This window comes from Schistocerca serialis, chromosome 8 (assembly GCF_023864345.2).
Source record: "Schistocerca serialis cubense isolate TAMUIC-IGC-003099 chromosome 8, iqSchSeri2.2, whole genome shotgun sequence".
Lineage (NCBI taxonomy): Eukaryota > Metazoa > Arthropoda > Insecta > Orthoptera > Acrididae > Schistocerca > Schistocerca serialis.
The window spans coordinates 99170153-99197018 of record NC_064645.1 but is presented as its reverse complement, the minus strand read 5'-3'; the positions used below and the strand labels follow the sequence as shown (position 1 = coordinate 99197018).

At 42.0% G+C, this 26866-nt stretch overlaps 1 protein-coding gene across 1 annotated transcript in view; it reads left to right on the top strand.

Moving 5' to 3' along the window:
- Positions 1-16543, top strand: part of LOC126416851 (uncharacterized) — a 1707974-nt gene extending 1691431 nt beyond the window's left edge. The window contains exon 11 of the mRNA XM_050084734.1: positions 16447-16543. Within this exon, the coding sequence (XP_049940691.1) occupies positions 16447-16543 (97 nt within the window). The remainder of the gene's footprint in view (positions 1-16446) is intronic.
- Positions 16544-26866: the final 10323 nt, after the last annotated feature.

Sequence of the window (26866 nt, the reverse complement as noted above, 5' to 3'; positions counted from 1 at the left end):
CTTAATAAGTCACAGCTGCAAAATACTAACACGAATTCTTTACAGACGAATGGAAAAACTAGTAGAAGCCAACCTCGGGGAAGATCAGTTTGGATTCCGTAGAAACACTGGAACACGTGAGGCAATACTGACCTTACGACTTATCTTAGAAGAAAGATTAAGGAAAGGCAAACCTACGTTTCTAGCATTTGTAGACTTAGAGAAAGCTTTTGACAATGTTGACTGGAATACTCTCTTTCAAATTCTAAAGGTGGCAGGGGTAAAATACAGGGAGCGAAAGGCTATTTACAATTTGTACAGAAACCAAATGGCAGTTATAAGAGTCGAGGGACATGAAAGGGAAGCAGTGGTTGGGAAGGGAGTAAGACAGGGTTGTAGCCTCTCCCCGATGTTGTTCAATCTGTATATTGAGCAAGCAGTAAAGGAAACAAAAGAAAAATTCGGAGTAGGTATTAAAATTCATGGAGAAGAAATAAAAACTTTGAGGTTCGCCGATGACATTGTAATTCTGTCAGAGACAGCAAAGGACTTGGAAGAGCAGTTGAATGGAATGGACAGTGTCTTGAAAGGAGGATATAAGATGAACATCAACAAAAGCAAAACAAGGATAATGGAATGTAGTCTAATTAAGTTGGGTGATGCTGAGGGAATTAGATTAGGAAATGAGGCACTTAAAGTAGTAAAGGAGTTTTGCTATTTGGGGAGCAAAATAACTGATGATGGTCGAAGTAGAGAGGATATAAAATGTAGGCTGGCAATGGCAAGGAAAGCGTTTCTGAAGAAGAGAAATTTGTTAACATCCAGTATTGATTTAAGTGTCAGGAAGTCATTTCTGAAAGTATTCGTATGGAGTGTAGCCATGTATGGAAGTGAAACATGGACGATAAATAGTTTGGACAAGAAGAGAATAGAAGCTTTCGAAATGTGCTGCTACAGAAGAATGCTGAAGATTAGATGGGTAGATCACATAACTAATGAGGAAGTATTGAATAGGATTGGGGAGAAGAGAAGTTTGTGGCACAACTTGACCAGAAAAAGGGATCGGTTGGTAGGACATGTTCTGAGGCATCAAGGCATCACCAATTTAGTATTGGAGGGCAGCGTGGAGGGTAAAAATCGTAGAGGGAGACCAAGAGATGAATACACTAAGCAGATTCAGAAGGATGTAGGTTGCAGTAGGTACTGGGAGATGAAGAAGCTTGCACAGGATAGAGTAGCATGGAGAGCTGCATCAAACCAGTCTCAGGACTGAAGACCACAACAACAACAACATCGAAAGTATCTGGAAATTCCTATGTAAAGCGGAACTTACCGCTACATGCCACGATACCCAAACCCAGCCGTATTAAAGGAAGTGGGGGGAATACCGTGTTGTCAGTAGACAACCAATAAAAGCAGAACGGGTCGGTTAAGGGACCTCAGTGATTTCGTATGTGGACTGGACTTTGGATGCCATCTGAGTAACAAATCCAACAGGGACATTTAAGTCCCTCTAAAGCTGTACATATCGACTGTTGAGGGTGTCATTGTGAAGTGGTATAGCCAAGGAGCCATCACAGCTAAACCATGACCTAGCAGACCTCGTGTACTCACTGACGGGCAGCGAATGTCGAGCACTGCAGAGAGTGGTTGTGAAAAGTGCTGCCACTATTCCAACTGGCACATATATTTCTCTAGTCAGTCCAAGGAGACGCTTGAGATGGTGTATAGAGCGACAGCACAGGATAGTCGCCAACTGCCAACGGGTGACTTGGAGTGATGAATCCCGCGGTAATCCAATGGAAAGATTCTGGTTTGTCTAACTCCTGGAGAACATTATCTGGCATCGTGTGTAATACCAACATTGAAGTACAGAGACGATGGTGTTACGGTGTGGCGGGCGCTTTTCGTGGTTGGAGTGTAGTCCACTTATTGTGCTTAAGGAAACGCCAAATGCGGAAGGATATCAACAAATTCTACAGCATTACATACTGTGTTCAATAGAAGAGCAGTTTCGAGACAGTGCACGCTGTGATGAAGCGGTATCTGTGAAGCAATGGCTTGTGGACAGTAAAAACCTTGAAATGGACTGCTCCACACAGACTCCCAACCTGAACCCAGTGGAACCTGTTTTGCGACTGCTTAGGACGTCGACTTCGTTCCAGGCCCAAGCGTCCAACGTTACTACATTCTAGTTTTTCACCTCTAAAGGAAGAATGAGACACTATTCGTCCAAAGACATTCAGACACCTCACTGAAAGTTTTCCCACTACAGTTGAAGCGTGTATAGATACTTTGATCAGACAGTGTAGGTTATGCTCCACATCTGGTAGTTTGGAATTTAATTGAGTAAGGCCGGCCGGTGTGGACGAGCGGTTCTAGGCGCTTCAGTCTGGAGCCGCGCGACCGCTACGGTCGCAGATTCGAATCCTGCCTCGGGCATGGATGTGTGTGATGTCCTTAGGTTAGTTAGGTTTAAGTAGTTCTAATTTCTAGGGGACTGATGACCTCAGATGTCAAGTCCCATAGTGCTTAGACCCATTTGAGCCAATTGAGTAAACAACCAGGAAATTGCATTTTAGTTTAAATAAATTATATTAGGTAAATTAATTATTTTTAGTTCTTCATTTATGCTCCAAACTACATGACTGACAACACATATCTATGGATATTGGCAGAAGGCAACAACAGTTTCAGTGTTAATAAAACGAAGGATGCTCCAGGTAAAGGTACCGAAAGCTAAACTAGCATTCAGAATTGTCTTAGACAAATTTTTAAGTAACTAAATGATCATAAATAAAGAAATATAGTTTTCAGTATTGTTTTACCTAATGTTATGCTGATACTGACATACAACCACAAGCTCCTACGTGTTGTAGATCGCGAGTAATGTTTTTGTAAAGCATGGGGTGAAAATAGTCTCTCTCTTAACGTTCCGTTCACTTACATTTATTGATGATGAGAAGCTTAATGACAATGCCAGCAGAGTGTTAACGTTGATTAAGTCGGTGACGTGTAAATTACCATGGTAAGGAGACAACGTTAACCGGAGTGGCTTTCAAATATCTAACCGTAAAATGATCAGTAGAAATCTACACAATAAACTTCCCGTATGAGCATAAACTTATTACTAGACAATGATTTCTGTTGTGTGGTGAATAACCGAAAGGAATAACAACTTCACGTAAACTGCGTTAAGTAGTTTGTGGCAATACCATTACTCTTGTGCAAAAGTGAAACTTGGCTAAATAAAGATGAGAACAAAATAGGGGCAGCTGAAATGCAGTTCTTGGAAAGAGAGATGGACTGCACAAGAAATTATAAATGAAAATATACGTAATTGCCCTGAATGGTGCTGAAGAAATGGGTGAATTCAGAAACAGGAACTATAGGTAATTAGTAAGACTTCCCAAGAGAATCCTGAGTTGCAATCCTCAAGGAAGGACCGAAAGGAAGCTGTAATTGGTTTCCAACCAATTTTCTCCGTTCTTACTGAAATGGGCACTGGCCTTACTGTTTACTGTGTTCACTGTGACCCAGGCATTACGCTCCTATCATTCTTGTACGCGTAAATAGCTTGGGCTGTCGTATAAACACAGTAATTAGGGTCAAGCTACCTCTCATATGACTACAATCAAGTAACTACCAAACTGTGGTACTGCACACGGAGAAAAAAAATCAAACTACTAATAGAAACTGAGTACAGCTGCGTAGATTACAGAGCAATATGAATAAGAGTCGTAGACAGGTTCAAATAACAGATGTATTGAATTAGGCCCTTAATTACAGACACAACCGGATCACGTACTCAGTTAACGTGGTAGCAGTGGTACGAGACAACTGTTCAATTTTCCACGTTAATTATTTGACCGACAGTTAGTGCTCGGATATACACAAGAGGAAATTGCACGTAATAACAACGAAGATACACGAGACATTGAGGAAATGTAAGAGACAGATATAAAGTGTGTCCGTAACTAATGTACCAGTATCAAAATGCTGTAGAAAGTGAATCACTGCATAGAATTACGTGAAACGTAGACAGCACGTTATTGGCTCAGGGGGAAGATGATGAAACAAAAAAATTAACAAAAATTTTACCAATAGACGACACCGAGAGCGTCTGCCGTATATTGGATCGGTTGCAAGTGGCAGATGAATCCCGATACGACGGCTATGTTTTGAGTTGCCCAGTACACTATCCGTACCTATTCAATGTGCATGACAACGCAAGTTGGACAGTCAACTGCTGTGGCAATGTTAGTGAGGTACGCCCATCCACCACGGGAAGGTCGTACAACACCGGAAAACTGATTTTTAATTGCTCTGAGGCCAAGACCACATAAAAAGAAAAATTACATTGGTTTTTATTTGTACTAGGGCCAAAAACCATTTAAAAAGCAAAATGACATCAGTTTTTAACTTTCGTGAGACTGGCGCAAGACAGTTTCAATACGATGTCCACCGTTTTATGCCGAAGTTTGAAATCACGAAGAAAAATGTTACACAACAGGTAGGAGTGTCTCGGGGATCACGTTCAGAATGCGTTGCGCAATACGTGCTTTCAGTTCGGCTATTGTTCATAACTGGAGCACTGAAAACAACGTCTCCCGGATAACCCCACAGCCAGAAGTCTCACGGATTAAGATCAGGTGATATGAACGGCCTGGCTGCAGGGAAATGACGGCTGAAAACCCTAGCATTTCCGAAAAGCCTCCAGAGCAGCCGCTTCACTGGCTGTGCAATGTGCAGAGGAGCGCCATCTTGCTATACCTACACATCCACGCTGTAGATGAGTTGGAATAACGTTGGCTGGCTGGCTCTGAGCACTATGGGACTTAACATCTGTGGTCATCAGTCCCGTAGAACTTAGAACTACTTAAGCCTAACTAACCTAAGGACATCACACACATCCATGCCCGAGGCAGGATTCGAACCTGCGACCGTAGCGGTCGCGCGGTTCCAGACTGAAGAATAACGTTGGTGCGCAAAAGACTCTCATAGCGTTTAGCAGTGACGGTACAGGTAGCAGAACCCGCAGGACTTATCTCCTACGATAAACGCTGCCGTCAACCAGAACCACACATTCACCTTTGAAAAATGAAATTGTACCGGTTGATGTGCACGCCGATTTTCCATTGCCCATGTTCTGCGGTTCTGCATATTGACATATTCTTGGAGATGGAAATGGGCTTCGTTTGTCCACAGAATGTTCATGGCCGTTCATTGTCCACTTCGGCGCAAGCAGAGCGATCGTTTGTTTTGCTGACAGGTCAGCAGGAAGCAACAGTTGAAGATGGGTGATCTTGTAAGGACAACAATGCAGGATGTTTCGTAGGATTTTATGCACTGTGCTCGCAGGTATGTCCAACGTTGGGTCCATTCCCCTGCACGTTTACACACCACCGCTCGGCCCCTACAACAATACTGTGGCTACATCTTGACAGACATCGCATCAACTCCCTCTGCCACAACGCAGGTGACAAGAACCTGTCTTTTCGAATTTTGTAATCATTTCCTTCACACTCTTAGCAGACATCAGACCCTCTGCCTTTCTTCACACCCTTGAGTGTCCGGAACATTTGCAGGGCTAATGATGCACAGCCATCGTTCTTGCAAAAGAGCGCGCGATTATTTACGGAAACAAACTCAGGAACAGCCGTATGCTGGTCGCCTGTTTGTGTGCATATTTTGACCTTACAATGCCATGTAATGGTGAAACTTTCGTTTTTTTTCATGGTGTTTACCCATGCGTCAATAATGTGCTGTTCAAATTCGACGTCATTGTGAGCAGCGATTCTCCTTGTGCAGCGTTTTGAATCTGGAACTTTAATTATGGACACCCTATATATTCTGCCAAATGATTTTTCGACAGCAGCACAACATTTAGAGTAACGTCACCTGTGTGGCCGCATGGATGCAGTCGTACTTTCTAGCTACATTTATTAACAGAGTTGTTGTAACTACTAAGCAACAGAGTTCTCACAGCTTTTGTTCGTCTAAAGCTTCAGAGGATTCAAACACCCATGTAAACTGCTAAAACATGGCGCCTGCAGTCTTGGTCCATGTGGCCCACATGCTGACTGTACCTGTCGCGGGAGTGCGTGTTGACAATGGTCCAAAAAGTGAGGGTCAGCGGTCGCTCGAAGTGCTATTTATAAACCTCCGCTCCCGAAGAAAACAGTCAACAGGCCAAAGTTACACTCCTTTTTATACCCACCCTGTGTCCCTAGTTCTAGAAGAAACCCGCTGGCACGTGATATTGCCAAGTACGGACAAGTACACCTTGCAGTCTATCTGTGCGTTTAGCAATGTTTCAAGTTCATACGATCGATGGAACGTTATTGACTTAGTGTCTTCGATCTTCTACCGATTTGTAAGATACGGTCAGGGGTCGGCGTGTGGACGTCAATTTCCGAACGTAAAATTTCTCAGTTGTCAAGACAAACCGTTCAAAAAAATGTTCAAATGTGTGTGAAATGGGACTTCACTGCTAAGGTCATCAGTCCCTAAGCTTACACGCTACTTAACCTAAAATATCCGAAGGACAGACACACACACCCATGCCCAAGGGAGGACTCGAACCTCCGCCGGGTTGGTTCAAATGGCTCTGAGCACTATGGGACTCAACATCTTAGGTCATAAGTCCCCTAGAACTTAGAACCTAACTAACCTAAGGACATCACACACACCCATGCCCGAGGCAGGATTCGAACCTGCGATCGTAGCGGTCACGCGGTTCCGGACTGCAGCGCCAGAATCGCTAGACCACCGCGGCCGGCGAACCTCCGCCGGGACCAGCCGCATTGTCCATGACTGCAGCGCCTTAGACCGAGGAAAACCGTGAACTCACCTTTGAAAACGAGATTTCCGAGCACTGTCAAGAACAAAACGCTCTTGCCTTCTTAACGTTTTCGCCGGTAGGTGAAATTTTAGCGTAACAGGTTCGTAATCGTAGAATCAGTAGTTCGCATCTCGTCTAGTAGGACATTTAATTTACTTTTCTAACAAAAAGAAAGTAAATTAAATATGGTACTAGCGAGATTCGAACTACTGACTTTACGTCCTTTCATTTTTAAGTACTGTTTGCATGAAAATGCGATTATTCATCATATTTTAAAAGTTCATACCACAATACGAAAAATAAAATAAAAATAAAATATCAAAACTGGACATGCGTGTCAAATGAAGTCATCCGCGATCGTTTTTACAAAACCAATGAATTCCCGACTCTTTAAATAATCGATCTCCCATGTACAAAACAGCTTCAAAAGTGTTATTATTTTGCAAATGAGTTACTCTGTTAAATATTTGACGTTAAGCATGTAAGCGAAAAAAGTTTGGAAGAGGTTTGAAATTTTGCTTAAAGTTTATCGCGAGTCGCTAAGTGTTGTCATATGAAGCACTGGATTAACATAGTCTGGGTAATTTTCGTTCCATGTTAAGGAAAAGCTAGTTTTTCAAGCATCTCAGTGTTTATGACATCATATCTCCAGAATTATGTGTCGTACAATGATATAATTTTGCAGGTGAATTCAGACATATGCGTGGATACTGTCTGCAAACAGCGTTACAAATAGCGTCAGCGGTAAAGAAGTAATAAATTAAAATATTGTCCTCTCTTTATTTATGTTAATTATTACTTTTCCGATTGAATTTGATTATGATTATTTTTTCCTGTTTATTTTTAGTTTCCTCTATCTATGAGGCATGTCTGATGCTGAAGTTTTACTGCATGAACAACGAAAATGAAGTAAACGATAAAAGTCTTTTTTCCTTTCATCATTTCGTGGAAGGCGTCAGCGAGAAAAAGCTCGTAAACGGTAAATGTTATGATTAACGTTTGTTGGAACTTAAAATTTTAGAAAACATTCTTGATTGGAGCATCGTTAAAAATCAATAAAAGCAGTCTCGATCGCGTTTTCAGATTTTTTTATTTGTTGGTAACCGGTTTCGGCCCTTTCCATAGATCATGTTCAAGCTTACTCCGCAATTATATCTGCTGGTGGTGGCAGACGGAGCGAGATCCGTAGAAGTACGGTTGTCACTAATTGCTTTCATTCTCAAATACTGGATGAATAAGTTCCGGCTATTTCCGCGCTATTAGTTACGCTGCACCAAGAAAGACAGTTTCCAACTGGAGAACTTCTGTTATAGCGTTAAACTTTTAACATAAGGAGATTCCTCTTAATGAGTATTGTATTGAACTGGGGACATAGAAACGACGGAGAGGCTCCGTCCCCGCCGTAGCCGTCAGTGGTTCAGAACCCATCAACAGGCTACAGCAGTCCACTCACCCCACCGCCGCCCCACACCGAACCCAGGGTTATGGTGCGATTCGGCCCCCAGTGGACCCCCCCCCCCCCACCCCCTCCCCCCGGGAACGTCTCACACCAGACGAGTGTAACCCCAAATGTTTGCGTAGTAGAGCAATTAAGGTGTACGCGTACGTGGAGACAGTGTTTGCACACGATCGCCGACTTAGTGTAACTGAGATGGAAGAAGGGGAACCAGCCCGCATTCGCCGAGGCAGATGGAAAACCGCTTTAAAAACCATCCACGGACTGACCGGCACATCGGACCTCGACACTAATCCGTAGGCCGGATTCGTGCCGGGGACCGGCACCCCTTCTCGCCCGGAAAGCAGTACGTTAGACCCTTCTTAATGAGTAGTTTATGAAAGTATGTTAAATTTTAAAATTAGGTCAATAATTAGGTGAATTACTGAAAATGAAACTTTCGTTGCCCCCTCTAATTGTTGGATAGGCAACATTTTATTGATAATTGGTTCCGAGTTCCGGGAGAATTGTTTAGTCACACAGATACGCGTATCTACTGTTTGTCGATCGCTCTTTTTATTTAAAAATGACGGGTTTCCGCCGATTTTTACCATCTTCAGCTCTGTTAAACGATAAAATAAATTACTTCTGTCCTTACAGTAGTACAAAGCTAAAAATTTTCTATCTAATTACAACACAATCGTTGTATTAGATGCAATATCTCGTAGTCACAGAGTAACAAGTTGGGGGTGGGTTGACTTAGTGGAAGAGACCAAACAGCGAGGTCATCGGTCTCATCGAATTAAGGAAGAGCGGGGAAGGAAGTCGGTGGTGCCCTTTCAAAGGAACCATCCCGGCATTTGCCTGAAGCGATTTAGAGAAATCACTGGAAACGTAAATCAGGATGGTCGGACGCTTGATTGAACCGTCGTCCTCCCGAATACGACTCCAGTGTGCTAGCCACTGCTCCACCTCGTGGCTACACTCCACACAAATACTTTCAGAAACGACTTTCTGACATTTAAATCTATACTCGATGTTAACAAATTTCTCTTCTTCAGAAACGCTTTCCTTCCCATTGCCAGTCTACATTTTGTATCCTCTCCACTTCGACCATCATCAGCTATTTTGCTCCCCAAATAGCAAAACTCATTTACTACTTTAAGTGTCTAATTCCCTAATCTAATTCCCTAATCTAATTCCCTCAGCATCACCCGATTTAATTCGACTACATTCCATTATACTCGTTTAGCTTTTGTTGATGGTCATCTTATATCCTCCTTTCAAGACACTGTCCATTCCGTTCAACTGCTCTTCCAAGTCCTTTGCTGTCTCTGACAGAATTGCAATGTCCTCGGCGAAACTCAAAGTTTTCATTTCTTTTCCATGGATTTTAATACCTACTCCGAATTTTTCTTTTGTTTCCTTTACTGCTTGCCCAGTATACAGATTACATAACATCGGGGAGAGGCTACAACCCTGTCTCACTCCCTTCTCAACCACTGCTTCCCTTTCATGTCCCTCGACTCTTATAACTGCCATCTGGGTTCTGTAAAAATGGTAAATAGCCTTTCGCTCCCTGTATTTTACTCCTGCCACCTTCAGAATTTGAAAGAGAGTATTCCTGTCAACATTGTCAAAAGCCTTCTCTAAGTCTACAAATGCTAGAAACGTAGGTTTGCCTTCCCTTAATCTTTCTTCTAAGGTAAGTCGTAGGGTCAGTATTGTCCCACGTGTTCCAATATTTCTACGGAATCCAAACTGATCTTCCACGAGGTCGGCTTCTACCAATTTTTCCATTTGTCTCTAAAGAATTCGTGGTAGTATTTTTCAGCCGTGACTTATTAAACTGATAGTTCGGTAATTTTCACATCTGTCAACACCTGCTTTCTTTGGGATTGAGCCACAATTTCTCAGATGTTACCTTCGCGATCCTTACGTGCAATGTATGTCGGAGGCAATAGATTCGTTCTGCAGTCAGTTTCTACTGCCGGCTTTCCAAATTTTCTCAATAATGATTCTAAAACAGAACGCCACCTTCCCTCCAGGGATTCCCATCTAAGTTCCCTAAGCATCTCCGTAACACTTGTGTGTTTTTCGAACCTACCGGCAATAAATTTAGCAGTGTGCCTCTGAAGTTCCTCGACGTCTTCCTTTAATCCGGCCCGGTACGGATCCCAAAAACCCGAATTCAAGAACACTTCGCAGTAGCGTCCTATACGAAGTCTCTTTTACACGTGAACCACTCTTTCCTAGAATTCTCCCAGTAGACCGAAGTCTACCATTTGTCTTCCCAACCACGATCCTCACATCCTCGTTCCATCTGATACCGCTTTGCTACGTTACGCTCAGATATTTAATCGACGTGACTTATCAAGCAGGACACTAATAATGCTGTATCCGAATATTACGGGTTTGCTTTTCCTACTCATCTACATTAACTTACAATTTTCCACATTTAGAGCTAGCTGCCATTCGTCACATGAACTAGAAATTTTGCCTAATTCATGTTGTATCCTCCTGCAGTCGCTCAGTTTCGACACCTTACAGTACACATCACCAGCAAACAACAGCAGATTGTTGCCCACTCTTCGTATTACACATCTCTGGGGCACACCCGACGATACCCTTGTCTCTGATGAGCACTCGCACCCGAGGACAACGTACTGCATTCTATAACACACAAAATCTTCGAGCCACCCACATATCTTAAACCTATTCCATACGTGCGTGCCTTTTTTAACTGCCTGCAATAGCGCACCGTGTAAAAATTGTTTATTAAAAATTGGTAGTCAGTATTTCTTAATTAAAATCTACAGTTGGAAGCAGATAGGTAATTTAAATAAAAGTAACAATAAATTATTACAAGGTAGGTTGGAACGAGCAACTTCACGATTACAAAACTGATGTGCCACGCACCGAGCTACCGATGAATACTTCACTTCACTCATAAATCTTATAATCTTCATTTGCGAATATTTTTACCTTTTTTTCAGAACTGTGGCGTACTCATTTAGAGAAATTATGTGCAAGCACTGACATTCAGATGCTGTAAGCTCTCTTGTAAGATTTGGTTTGCACGTAAATCGCCCAGTCTAATTCAACATCATTTTTACACTGGTCAACAATACTTCTACTGCATTGCTGTCAGCAGTTGTACTTACTTAATTTAACGGTGCTGATTTCAGATATGATGTCGGTTTATTTGCTAAAAGATCCACTTTTTTGCAGTAGCAAAATGTCAATATTTTATCTTTTTATTATTAAATCGAAATGTAGATGAATAACTATTTCATTTAAGTCTCGTGAACTTTGCTGACTTAGCATTTAATACAAATTAAATTACATGAAATATGAATTAAATAGAAACGCAGTCTAAATCTACTCTGTGGTATGAAACGAAATGCATATCTTCATGTAGAAGATTACGGTTTGATAAAAGTGACATAACTAACTACTGCTTTCTGTTGAGACAGAAATTGTTGTTTCTAGCTCTTCCGTTTGTGGGCTACTTCAGGGAGATCTCGTTTACTGTCCCAGCAATAGCTCGCCTTCGTATCTTTTTCGCAACTCCCTTGATAGGTCTCTTCGATGGTCTTGAGCTCCTGATGGAATCGTTCGCTCTACTGGTCACTGACATCTCTTAAGCTGCAAGGGAAGTTATCAAGTTGACTGTATGGGAAATAGCGTTTAACACTGATATTACACCTCAGTACATGAAACGCTGATAAAATATCAGCTATGAGGCTTTCAGAATTAGCAGCTTTATTATTGCCAAGGAAGTTTTCCATTACCGCCACGAAAAACGCCCATGCACCGCTTTTTATTTATGTTCACCTTCATGCTAAATTCGGGATATTAGGATATGATGTTTTATGTTTCTCGTACCAATTCCTTTTGTATTAAAGACACAAAAACAGCAGTCACTTGTGTTGTGTACTGATTCGCACCAGGACGTGGGGAATCCGAAAGATAAATCCTTACGCCTCCTTTTCATCCAGACACGCAGCATTTCCTCACAGTTGTGATAAACAGTGTGTGATGGCCATGCTTTGTCTTGGTTCCCAACGATGTTATATTGGATCTTCGACGAATAAGGGCATAGTGCCCACACATATAACAGAAACCGTCGGGATGATTGACTTCTCTTCGTAGCCATGGTGAAGTGACATCAGATTTGAAAGAACAGAGATGCAATATCATAACCTACAGATAACATTAAAACGTAAGTAATCAATCTAATTGCAAGCGGCAGGAAAAATTTTGAGATTTGTGGGAAGTTCCTAAGGGACCAAACTGCTGAGGTTTTGGTATCCCACCTGGAAGGCGGCGCGTGGGTCTGATTCTGTAAACTGGAATGTAGGAAGTGAGTAGGAGCAGGAAAAGGTGAAAATCTCTCGGTACTGCTCTTAGAAATGGATCTACTGTATCACCAGATTAACTGAATACATAATAATGTGAATACCTAACTTTGCACTGAGCAGCCGCATGTATCAAGTTACACAGTTACAAGTAGTGGTTCGCCCACTATGAAATAGAAACAATGTTGCTAGGTCTTCTCCTCGGCATCAAATGGGCTGAATCTGGAGCGGAGGTCGTATATCTGGACAGCGCCTGCTAGAAGGCGCTGTCGTCGGTGTCGGTGTCGTAGTGCCAACCTATGAACTTGCACCTACGACGTGGCATCGTAGCTATCGATACCACAGAGGTCATCGGTCCCTAGGCTTACACACTATTTAATTTAACTTAAGCTAACTTACGCTAAGGACAATACACGCATCCATGCCCGTGGCAAGACTGGAAAAGATATAATTGCTTGAAAACCAGAACGTAGACAGCCAAACTGACTTCAATTTTTAAATCAGCAGATCAAAAACATTAAGGGCATACGTAGACCAAACTGCATACTGGTATTTAAACTTCGATATCTCCTACAACATTACAGTTATAAATTTAAAACTTGACACTATTGTGTAGTACATAATGAATTACAGTCTCTGCAGTTTTTGTTTGATCATGTTCATGGAATTTCATTTTATAAGGATTTGAATTTTTAATTACCAATGTACATATAACGCACCTTTTCTCATAAACTATTCAAACAGTAAAGCTGAAACTTTGTAGTATACTTCATTAAAGGCTATTAAAACGTATATAACAGATTTTTGTTTCAGCTCATAGTAACTTTCAAATTAATTTTTCAGTTTTGTGTTACCCGGGACTGCTCTATTTTTCTCAAATTTTAAAGGATAACTTTTCTCAGAGAAAAATAACGGAAAATTGGTGCACAGGATTATTCAGTAAGTACTTCTTGACAACTCTGCCAAATTTCAGGATGTTAGCTCTTGTAGTTCCTGAGAAAAGGTACATTAAATCTAAAAAAAATCGCTTTATGGGAAATCTCATTTAAAGTTTTTTTTTTTCAATTTTTAAGAATATTGCCATACTTCTACGCACTAATGCTGTCCATATCCATAATCTTCATTCTCTTCCTTGTCTTGCCGGGGTATTCTCTCTCCCTGTTTCCTTTGCCTACTCATCTTTTGGATATTTTCCTCTGCTGCCTGGGCTTTGTCAAGTCGCACTTCATCGATGCTTTGGAGTATCTTCAGTGTGAATGCACCTGGATGGAAGCCTAATCTCTGCAGGCACTTAATCCTCCCTACATTTCCACTGTTGAACACTAGACAGTCATCACACGCAGCTATCTTCACAACATTTGAGGACACGAACACTGTTTTGGGACAACGCATCCATATAAGGTAATTGTAGCTCTCATTTGAATTTTGTGTTTTCCCATGTACACATTTTTTCAGCAGTTCAGGATTAGCTAGATATCTGAAAGTTGGCTTTATAACATTTAAAACAGCAAACCATGCTTATGGGTGTATGGCTTACCACTGGCTTCTGCCTGAAGATATTTGCACCACGAAATGTCACAGAGGTAGTGTTGTGGAGTCTGATCTGTGAAAAGTTTGTGGAAGAATATTGCCCACACTGCTTGCTGCATTGTTTTCACACTGTGTATATTGTCCCTGATGGCTTTCCCATGATATATTTGTAATATGTGAATTTCTTTGTCTGTCAATCTGTTAACACCTCCCAGTGGCTTTGCATCTTCTAATTTTTTGGCCTTCATTTCTTTCTTCAGTCTGAGAAGTATCCCACCCATTCGCTTTTGAACATGTCCCACACATTCAAGTTTTTCAATTTTAACTTGTGAACCACAAGGATTGCTCTCTAAAACAGTCTTAAAAGCACTAGAATCTCCATCATCTAGGTACTTCACATACCTAACTCCATATTGTTCTACTGACCTTTGGAATATTAGTTTCATCCCTGCTGCCTCCATCCCACCACTTGGCCCCTGATAATTCTTACAGCAGACTTTCTTGTGTGTCTCCTGACACCTTCCTTCTTCATTGCTGCCATAATTCTTTTTAGTGTCACAATAAGAGTAATATTTGCTCATTACTTGGAAGTCCAAGATTTTTCCTGTGACCGCACTGATGACAGATGACACACCATGAAGTGATGTATGGCCACTTTTCATCCACGTTCCATCACAGGAGACACACAGATCTGTCTTCACATCACAATTACCTTCTCTCCCTTCAGTGTTAACGTCTACAGCTTCCTCAACAGCCGCTTGCATGTTTTCCTTGCACTCAACCTCAAAAGCTGTGAGGAGTGTTTTGTTGTACTCAGTGAATCTAGCCACTGGTGGAGGCATATTCATCAAGCCACAAAACAAATTCGTGCCTTCTCTTCCTACACCCAAGCATCTCAAGGCATAACACAATCTTGTATTAGCTTCATACGTTTTCCCATGGAGAGCAGAAGTCTTGAATTGAGCATCATATTTGCAGACGTCACAGAAAATATGTACATTACTTACAATGTCAATTCTGGCATTGTCACCACACAGTCTGAGACCCTTGGACCCACAATTACCACATGCACATAAAACATTAATCATATGCGCAAGAATTTCTATATCAATTAACCTAAATCCACTACAAAATTCGTATTTAGCACTGTACACTGTATCATTAATTCCTTCACTGATTTTCGTCTTAGACGAACTTGGCGATTTCATCGAAAACTGTTCTTCAGACATACAACGGCCGGCCGGAGTGGCCGTGCGGTTCTAGGCGCTACAGTCTGGAACCGAGCGACCGCTACGGTCGCAGGTTCGAATCCTGCCTCGGGCATGGATGTGTGTGATGTCCTTATGTTAGTTCGGTTTAATTAGTTCTAAGTTCTAGGTGACTGATGACCTCAGAAGTTCAGTCGCATAGTGCTCAGAGCCATGTAAACCATTTGACATACAACGAACATTTACAATATTCTTATTTAAACATTCTGTGCTCCTTACACGTGAAATTCGACACTTTCTCACTCTTTTGAATACACGGCCACTGTTACGAACCATTTTAAGGAAAAAAAAGGTAATAAATTTCCAAACAACAAACTGTAACACGCACTATTGAAAAACAAATCATGTTAATAACCAAAGGAACAGGCATGTATAATCTTTGTCACAGCCTTCTAAACACGTCTGCTGTTCGTCTCGATTGTGTGACTGAAAAATAACACAAAAATATATGTAGTGTCAAGAAGGAGGGGAGCACAGCACAGATAGAGACGTGGCAAGCGCAGACGGTGGAAGAAAAATTTTTTTAAAATAGTACTAGGCAGATTTTGATTACGAAACTTTGAGATGTCATTCTTAAAACATCAACCTAATAAATTATATAATACAAAAAAAACCAATTTTTGCACTATTTTGCCCTACGTCTGCCCTTAAGAGTCGGAAAAAAAAAGCACATCCAATTGAGAGATCGAAAAATTTGCTGGCCAGTGCTATCATCTCCCGGCCATCCTCAGATCCATGGAAAAAAAAATTCAAAATTTCCGTACAGATTAAGTACAGTACCAAAGATTCTGAATTTATTATCAGCCTCAGGAGACTCATTTTCTTTAATCGAATTAATTACAAAATTTTGACGTAAACCCTTTGTGATGTGGCACCGGTAAACGGTAGACGCAAACTCTGTGAAGACTAGGCAGGCATGTGCTTCATACCTGCACGTAAGACACGCTGACGGCGGATCCTGGCTGAGATTTTCGGAGCAGCCATACCGTACGAGATTATAGGAAATTCAGTTGAGAAACACGGTGGCAGCTTTGTGCGGCCCATGCACGAGCGGCTGAACGCTCCGGCCGCTGGAATGCGCCGGAGCGAGACGGCGCGCGTCTTTGTAGCTGAGGGCCCCATCTAGCCCAGCGGCCAATAACGTGCCCTGCGGAAAAGCCGGTATGCGACGGGCTGGTCGCGTTCCCTTGTGCACCGCCTGCCGACCGCCACGTCTCGCAGCGCCAGCAACAACGGCGGCCGCTGCTGTTCTGGTGTGCGGATATTTGCCACGGCGGACATTTGCCATGATTTTACCTGCTCCGAAGGGTTGGATCCCTTGTCTCCCCCTCCTCCTCCTCCTCCTCCTCCTCCACACCCACCGCCCGACCCGCAATAAAGGTGCTTACTGAGCCTTTCCGTTGGTTTACTTAACATAGGACCAGAATCTCTATGGATTTTCCGCCACATTTCTAGAGAGACTTTGAAAGTTTACCGTCTTACCTCTTTGCCTAGGGACGCCAAATGAAAGTTGATGTCGTCAAGCCCTGAATCAAAATTGCGAAACGGATAACTAGGGAGAGGAGCTTGAGAGCGCTACCTAGAGAGCGTGCACTTTCTGTACGACTGGAGGGCTCACACGCTGATGTGTGGGCCCCTGCATTCTATAGCTTTTATCTTAAATAAATTCCTTTAACTTGACTTCTTTGTGATTTTTAAGGTGTGTTAAAGATTGATGACAGTTGATTTCCTATTTATCTTAAACATTATCACTCGACTTTACAGCGATAGCAGCAATTGTTTCACTTTACAGATATTACACTTTTACAACTTATAGCTCGGGTATATTATATACTAATCTGCACGCACATTTCTACGGGTAAGACGGAATTGCGTTGGCCAAATGTATACCACCAAAGTCTCCCAATATTTTACATAGGACATACTATGTGAGGAGGATAACGGGCAAACTGGGGACCAGATACTTTAACACAGGGGGTCAAATTTCCGGAATTAAACGAGCACATTCATTACCTTACACAATCCGAAGATGGACATAGAATTAGTACAAATATTCAGATACCTCTCTTCCATGTGTGGACATCGAGACAGACGCACTGAGGGCATGTCTGCTCACTTACCCGTCTTCTGTAACACCCCAGAATATGGCGGGCACCCGGAGGTCTTCCTAGGCCCCGGTGGAGAGGGTGGTGGAACCACTTGGCCGTGACCAACCTCTCCACCCCACATCTTGTGACACTGGAAAGTCTTTGACTTTTACCTGCCTGTGCTGTCTCTCTGATCCCCTACCCAGGCGTAAGGTTGGCACTACTATACTACAGAACTACTTCCCAACAAAGATTGGGCCACGCTTTACGGAATGGTGTGAGGGGGATTAGGAAAGTTCATGTGCAGATTCACATCCACGTACAAGAAATGTATAATACACGACACATATAAATACGTATTATGAAGCCTGACACATTTCTTTCCACCCGTCCACATGGGTTCTGTTGCACCCGCGGCCGGCCGCGTCGTGCAATAAAATTGGCTGCGGAGCCGCCTCTGTTTCTATTTCCCGGTGCGAGCGAGTAGCGAAACCTGCTGCTTATAGAGTGGAAACTACTGTACCGTTTCAACTTTCGTTTTGGAAACTATTAAATGCATCTCGCATTGAAATCCGCACCAAATTTCGAGCCTCAGTAAAATTTCGCCAGTCTTGGAGATTTTGCGCCCATCTAAATCATACGTGCTTTTTTCGGTGCTCCTGCAGCAGCTTTCTGTCGTGTTTTGTGTACCGTGGGAATCAGTTCCGTCTCTGATTAATTTATTTGGTATGAATATCTCGAGTGCTGTTGATACTATTTCTTTGAACTTAAGCCACAAATGGTCTTCACTTACATAATTTGGAAGGATTGGAGATTGTCTCTTAGAACGACGTCAATCGAATTTTTAGTTGCTTTTATAAATAGATATATTTCGCGTTTAGTTTTGGTGAACTGCTTTGTTACGAAATTGACCCTCGCTACGACTGTGTGTTTACTAATCCCGGTGTCCGTCGTGATGCTCAGGATTATTTGTGGCTAAGAGGTCAAGTGTGTTTTCGTAACCATTTACAATTTGATGACCTCGTTAACTAATTATTCAAAACATTTAAAAAAAGCATTTAGATCAATTACCGAAGCTGTTTTCTATCTACAATAGGGTCTGAAAATATATTTTTGTCAAGATATGCAAGGCAGATTGAAGTCACTTCAAAAAATGGTTCAAATGGCTCTGAGCACTATGGGACTTAACAGCTGTGGTCATCAGTCCCCTAGAACTTAGAACTACTTAAACCCAACTAACCTAAGGACGTCACACACATCCATGCCCGAGGCAGGATTCGAACCTGCGACCGTAGAAGTCGCACGGTTCCGGACTGCACGCCTAGAACCGCGGGCCCACCGCGGCCGGCGAAGTCACTTCAAGTATAATTGTATGAGTAGGGTACCTATTTGCGATGAGACTCCAGTTTCCTTTGAAAAGTTCAGCTACTGTTTCATCTGAGACCGGGGGTCGGTAAAAGGAGCCTGTTATTAATTTATTCCGGTTTTCGAATATAACCTCTGATATACTAAGTCACAGGAACTATCTGTTTCAATGTCGCTTGTGAGCTGGAACACACATTACATTATTTTTCCTTAAGTTGTGCTTCTTGTTCCGGTTGTAGTGGAGATCATTACAATTACGGCTTTTCCATCCAAAACCTAGGATGCTTGCTCTGTGAACCTGTAAATACCAGAGCTAAGCAATATAGAACAACAACGTACGTTACAAGCATAGCATCCTATATTACTTCATTTCCTTATTTCTAACATTTTAAAATTTTACGTCGACTTTAGATGACATGTCAATCATAGATGTTCTTATCTGTTTATGAACGTACTTTCAGTCATGTTTTGAACATTGTCCCGCTACACTTTATTAACTAATGTTTCGCCGCAAGGGATATCGGGTTTTACGGAGTAAATTAATATGGAGTATGTCGTCCTTCTTTTCAAACATTCACATACCCATTTCTTCTTTCCTTATTGTCTTTTCGGCATGCAGTTGTAGTAATTAAAGTAGGCACATATGCAGTGATAAAAAAGAAATTATTAGAGCACATTCGTATTGTCTTTACATCGTTCCTTTCTTGTTGCTCCCATGGTGATGGACTGTTCCAATCGCAATCAGTAAACGTGAAAGGAAGATACCGTACATACAGAGGGATCTATATTTATACTTGGCAGAACTAATTGCATACTGACATAATCGTCGGAATTGCTTCCGTTTCCCAAAAGTTATAAATATTTCGATTTCGGAAAAGATGCTCTGTATTTCGCCAAGATATCGAAGAAGAAGGTCCCTTACGTACTGGTTGTATCGAGTAAGATGTGGAGACGGCGGTTTGAAAGCGGACAGAAGTAGTACGAGGAAGGGCGTCCCTTACCTGGCGAAGGGGCAAGTGTGGCAAATGTCCGGCAATCGCTGCTCTACCTACCCTATACAGGGTGTTTCAGAAGTGATGGCCACACATGGAAAGCACTGGACAGAAGTAGATAAAAATCTCCAACAAGCATGGGGCAAGAAATCAACAGTTGTCGAGGTACAGCACAGTTCCTGTTGCAGTTCGTTAGTGTCTAGGAACACATGGCATCTTTAAGTGTTAAATTAGGCGTTCGAAATGATGTCGATGCATTTGAACGTAACAATGAACTCGTCTCTGAAATGAGCTGCGAATCCTCTCACGCAGTCCTGGGGAATTCTGTAAATGTTGGAAGGCTGCTTCGATCCCCAAGCGTAATCTCTCAAGAGAGTTGACCTCGTTAGCGTAGACCAGGCTCTTGACATGACTCCATACAAAGAAATCTGTGGGATTTAAATCCGGAGATCATGGAGTCCGTCGCACAGGCCCTCCTCTATCTATCCAATGTTGACCGTACGCCCGAGATAGAAGCCAGGGTAAATGAAAATGTGTGGGAACCCCATCTACATCTACACCCATACTCCGCAAGCCATATAACGGTGTGTGGCGGAGGGTACTTTGAGTACCTCTATCGGGTCTCCCTTCTATTCCAGTCTCGTATTGTTCGTGGAAAGAAAGATTGTCGGTATGCCACTGTGTGGGCTCTAATCTCTCTGATTTTATCCTCATGGTCTCTTCGCGAGATATACGTAGGAGGGAGCAATATACTGCTTGACTCCTCGGTGATGGTATGTTCTCGAAACTTCAACAAAAGCCCATACCGAGCTACTGAGCGTCTCTCCTGCAGTGTCTTCCACTGGAATTTATCTACCATCTCCGTAACGCTTTCGCGATTATTAAATGATCCTGTAACGAAACGCGCTGCTCTCCGTTGGATCGTCTCTCTCTCTTCTATCAATCCTATCTGGTACGGATCCCACACCGGCGAGCAGTATTCAAGTGTACTGCAACCTACTTTCTTTCTTTTCAGACTGCATTTCCTTAGGATTATTCCAATGAATCTCAATCTGACATCTGCTTTATCGACGATCAACATTATATGATCATTCCATTTTAAATCACTCCTAAAGCCTATTCCCAGATAATTTATGGAATTAACTGCTTCCAACTGCTGACCTGCTATATGATAAAGGGTCTTTCTTTCTATGTATTCGCAGCACACTACACTTGTCTAAATTGAGATTCAATTGCCATTCCCTGCACCACGCGTCAATTCGTTGCAGATCCTCCTGCATTTCAGAACAATTTTCCATTGTTACAACCTCTGGATATACTATAGCATCATCCGCAAACAGCCTCAGTGAACTTACGATGTTATCCACAAGGTCGTTTGCGTGTAGTGTGAATAGCAACGGTCCTACGACACTCCCCTGCGGCACACCTGGAATCACTCTTACTTCGGAAGACTTCTCTCCATTGAGAACGAAATGCTGCGTTCTGTTATCTAGGAACTCTTCAATCCAATCACGCAATTGGTTCAAATGGTTCAAATGGCTCTGAGCACTATGGGACTTAACATCTATGGTCATCAGTCCCCTAGAACTTAGAACTACTTAAACCTAACTAACCTAAGGACATCACACGCAATTGGTCTGATAGTCCATACGCTCTTACTTTGTTCATTAAACGACAGTGGGGAACTGTATCGAACGCCTTGCGGAAGTCAAGAAACACGGCATCTACCTGGGAACCCGTGTCTATGGCCCTCTGAGTCTCGTGGACGAATAGCACGAGCTGGGATCCACACGACCGTCATTTTCGAAACCCATGCTGATTCCTACCGTGTAGAATTCTAGTCTCCAGAAAAGTCATTATACTCGAACATAATTCGTGTTCCAAAATTCTACAACTGATAGACGTTAGAGATATAGGTCTATAGTTCTTCACATGTTCGACGTCCCTTCTTGAAAACGGGGATGACCTGTGCCCTTTTCCAATCTTTTGGAACGCTACGCTCTTCTAGAGACCTACGGTACACCGCTGCAAGAAGGGGGGCAAGTTCCTTCGCGTACTCTGTGTAAAATCGAACTGGTATCCAATCAGATCCAGCGGCCTTTCCTCTTTTGAGCGATTTTAATTGTTTTTCTATTCCTCTGTCATCTATTTCGATATCTACCATTTAGTCATCTGTGCGACAATCTAGAGAAGGAACTACAGTGCAGTCTTCCTCTGTGAAACAGATTTGGAAAAGATATTTAGTATTTCAGCCTTTGGTCTGTCATCGTCTGTTTCAGTACAATTTTGGTCACAGTGTCTGGAAATTTGGTTTTGATGCACCTACCGCTTTGACATAAGACCAAAATTTCTTACGATTTTGTGGATTTTCTGCCAAGTCAGTACATAGAACTTTACTTTCGAATTCATTGAACGCCTCTCGCATAGCCCTCCTCACACTACTTTTCGCTTCGCGTAATTTTTGTTTGTCTGCAAGGCTTTGGCTATGTTTATGTTTGCTGTGAAGTTCCCTTTGCTTCCGTAGGAGTTATCTAACGGATGTTGTACCACGGTGGCTCTTTTCCATCTCTTACGATCTTACTTGGCACATACTCATCTAACACATATTGTACGATGGTTTTGAACGTTGTCCACTCATCCTCAACACTATCTGTGCTTGAGGTAAGACTTTTGTGTTGAGCCGTCACGTACTCTGAAATCTGCTTTTTGTCACTTTTGCTAAAGAGAAAAATCTTCCTAACTTTTCTATTATTTCTATTTACGGATGAAATCTCCGATGCTGTAACCGCTTTATGATCGCTGATTCCCTGTTCTGCGTTAACTGTGGCTGTGGCTGTGTACACAGCAGTTGTGCATGAGGGACTGCTCGGAAAACACTACCTCGTTTGAGAGGTGTCGTGACGTCATCCTCAGCGTGGTTGTCCGATGAACAGAATACTGTCTTCCGTGCAGAACACGATCGTACGGACACCTGTCACAGTTAGCTTAATTATATCGTGTATTAAGCACAGGACGGGGAAACAGCGGTTTGTTGCTTTAAATTTGGGCACCAGTGCAAGTTTTTACACCACCTGCATATCTGCGAAAGTATGTGTACAAAGGTTCAAATAAAGCAAGGAATGGACGAAAAAGTCTTAAGAACCAAATAAATAACAGTAGTATGAAATGAAGAAAACAAACAAAAGAAAGGTACGCATTTCGATGGAGCACATCTCTGCACATAAGACGAAGTATTCACCGTAATATTGACTGCAGGTGTGGACTACTTATTGGAGTGCCTTGTTCCGGTACTGCACAGCCGTCAGATGTCTCTTGATAGAGACAGGCGTCCAAAATCCGTAAATTATCCTACCCCAAAACATAACTGACTCCTTTGTTGAATTTGTGGAACTTCATGTCTGAAACGTGCAATGGCAGCTGGTTGCCTCAAAACACTTCTCTGACGATCATCAGTTGTCAGATCAATGCTGCAATCTTCGGTGAAGTGAACCTGACGCTAAAGATATAGGCCTCATTTCACGTGATCCATCGCGATCTGCCTTGGGTGTTTGTAATGTTGTTCATAATGGTCGCCTAGAGGCCGAACTGATCGTATGGAAACGACTGCGTCCCATCTAGGTCGACGTATACCCTCCCAGATGCCATACGTAAGACCCATGGTTTCTAGATGGCGGACATGAGATGGTGTTGATGACCCCAGGCAACCACAAAGTGGCAACTCTTCATCGTTTGGTGTCTACCAATAGCTGCTGACTGTTCGAATGACGTAGCTTTGGCAGGCAACTTCACCTGCAACAATCCTTTGTGACACATTCTCTAGGAGTGGCAAAGTGATCTCACCTCGACATAATTAGGTGGATTAGATATTATTAGACCTTTGAGAATAGAGTGGTATCTCTAGATGAAAAAAATAATAAATTCTGACTGATTTGACTCATGGGTTTATGTGTGTTGCGGGGGAGGACGAAAGGCACCATGTAGACAGCAATCAGTAACTTCCCAATACCCGACTTTTTAAAGAACTGAACTCATGTGTAACACATCTCGAAGGTCTAATTACTCTTCAGAGTTGTTAAATATTTGACGGTAAGTACGTAAAAACTTCGTGTAAGAGTACACTAAGTATTAATTACGTTAGTTTTGTTAGTTTTAAATTATTCACCGGTAAACTAGCGAAGAATTTGCGAAAAGGCAGGAAATTGAGAAAATGGAACATAGATAGGCTGAAAGAATCAGAAGTTGTTGAAAATTTCAAACGGAGCGTTAGGCAAATATACTCAAAAACAACGGCAGTGAATACAGTAGAAGACGAATGACTATCTCTGAAAGATGAAATAATAATAATAGCATTGGAGAAGTAGGTAAAAGACAAATACTAGTAGTAAACATTGGATATGACAGGATGTATTGATTTTGACGAAAGGAAAAATATGAAAACTCAGTAGATGAGTCAGGTGAATGCGAATACAAACTGCTAGAACATGAGTTTGACAGGATGGCCAAAATTGTTAAACAAGAATGGGTAGATGACAAATGTAGGGATTAATATTCCATTATGGGAAAGATTGATCCCGCCTACAGGAAAATTAAAGAGATTCGTGGAGAAAAGAGCAGTAGGTGTATGAATATCTAGAGCTCAGAAGGAAAACCAGCATTAAGCAAACAAGGGCTATTTGAAAGGTGGAAGGAGTATATAGAGGGATATGAACTTGAAGGCAATACTATAGAAAGGGAAGAGTAAACAGATGAAGATGAGCCAGGAAATCTGATACAGCGACAAGAATTTGGAGCAAGAAACAAGACTGCTGGAGTAGACAACATTCCCTCAGAACTATTGATATCTTTGGGAGAGCGAGCCTCGACATAACTATTCCACGTGGTGCGCAAGATACACGAAACAGGGGAAATGCACTCGAACTTCAAGAATACTATCATAATTCCAGTTCGAAAGAAACCAGGTGCGAAAAGATGTGAACATTGCCAAAATGTCAGTTTAACATGTCATGGTTGAAAAACACGGACACGAATTATTTACAGAACAATTATAAAAACTAGAGGAAGAAGATCAGTTTGCGTTACGGAGAAATATTGGAACACGCCAAAGCATCCTGACCATACGCCTAATCTTAGGCGAAAGGTTAAGGAAAGGCAAACCTACGTTTATAGTGTTTTTTTATTTGGAGAAAGCTACATGTCTTTTTTGTCCGGAGTCGCAGTTACATTGGTTAACGCCGCCTATATGTATATATGCGCACACACACACACACACACACACACACACACACACACACAAACAGCAGTAACGGATGCCCCACGATCACGGAAATAAAACAAGAGACGTAAGCATCGCGCAGTATCAAAACAAACTACACGAAATGGCGAGACGGTAATAGATCATCACGCCACAAAAAAATTTGGAAATTTGTGGTAAGGTCTTATGGGACGAAACTGCTGAGGCCATCGGTCCATAGACCTACACACTCCTTTATCTAACTTATTTAAACTAACTTACGCTAAGGACGACACACACACACACACACACACACACACACACACACACACACATCCATGCCCGAGGGAGGACTCGAACCTCCGACGGGGGGAGCCGCGCGGCCCGTGACAAGACGACTGAGACTGAACGGCTGCCCCGCGCGGCCACGCCACAAAAAGATGAGTGTATATGGTGATAGTGAAAGTGGTCAGTGTTAAAATCTACCATAAATGTGTTGGAGAATATGAAGAACGGCGTCAGAAACAATAAAGAAACCTTGAATAACGACATTAATTTAATACTGTTCAAGATACAGTAAGTAAAATGATAAGAACTATTATTATCCTAACAAACAAAGTTGTAGGAAAAGTCATATTGTTGCGGGGACTAGAGGAGATGCTTTAAAATAAATCGAAAAGCGTTTGGTCTCAATAAGACTTTTATTACAGTCTCAAAAGATGATATTAACCTAGATACTTTGGAGAAGGCTTTTGACAGTGTTGATTGAAATACACTCCTTTAATTTCTGGAGGCAGCAGAGGTAAAACAGAAGGAGCAGAAGATTATTTAGAACTTATACAGAAATCAGACGGAAGTTTTAAGAGCGGAAGGACATGAAAGAAAAACAGTGGTTGAGAAGGGAATGAGACAGGGTTGTCCACTACCCCCGATGTTATTCAGTCAGAGCAAGAGGAATTTGGAGAAGGAATTAAAGTTCAGAGGGAAGTAATAAAAACTTCGCGTTTCGCAGATGACTTCTAATTCTGTCAAAGACAGCAAAGGACTTGGAACAGCAGTCGAGCGGAAATGACAGTTAACGAAGAACTTTGTTAAGTCCACACGACCGGACTCGGCCTTTGTATTATGCATAACTTTCAGATACGTTTGATAATGGCTTAATGTGAAGGCCGAAACGTGGAGTGGACTTAATAAAGTTCTAATTAAGCAACAGGAGCAACTTTTGATTAATTGAAGAATATCTGCGGAATGGGCGTCATACAAATATGGACAAAGTAATAAAGAAATTACAGTGTATTGAATGGAGGATACAAGATAAACATTAACATAAACAAAACAAAGGTAATGGAATTTAATCTACTTAAATCAGGCGATGCTGAGGAATCAGATTAGGAAACGAGACACTAAAAGTAGCAAATGACTGTTGTTATTTGGGCAGTAAACAACTTCTGACTGGCCAAGTAGAGGGAATGGAAAATGTAGACTGGCAAGAACAGAACTTTGTAACATCGAATATAAATTTCATTATGATGTATCATCGTGACCTTCACTTGAAGATAGCTATAGTGTAGCTGAAATCGGTCTGCAATAAACAAACTTTTACGACCGATACTGCCCTTCCTCTTACCTTGGACAAATTTAAATTTTTCGAAGTCTTTCTGAAGGCAATGTCTGGAGGTAATCTTGTATATAATCTTGTATGGAAGTAAAAGTGGAAGATAAGCAGTTCAGATAAGAGAAGAGTGGAAGCTTTTGAAATGTGGTTCTATAGAAGA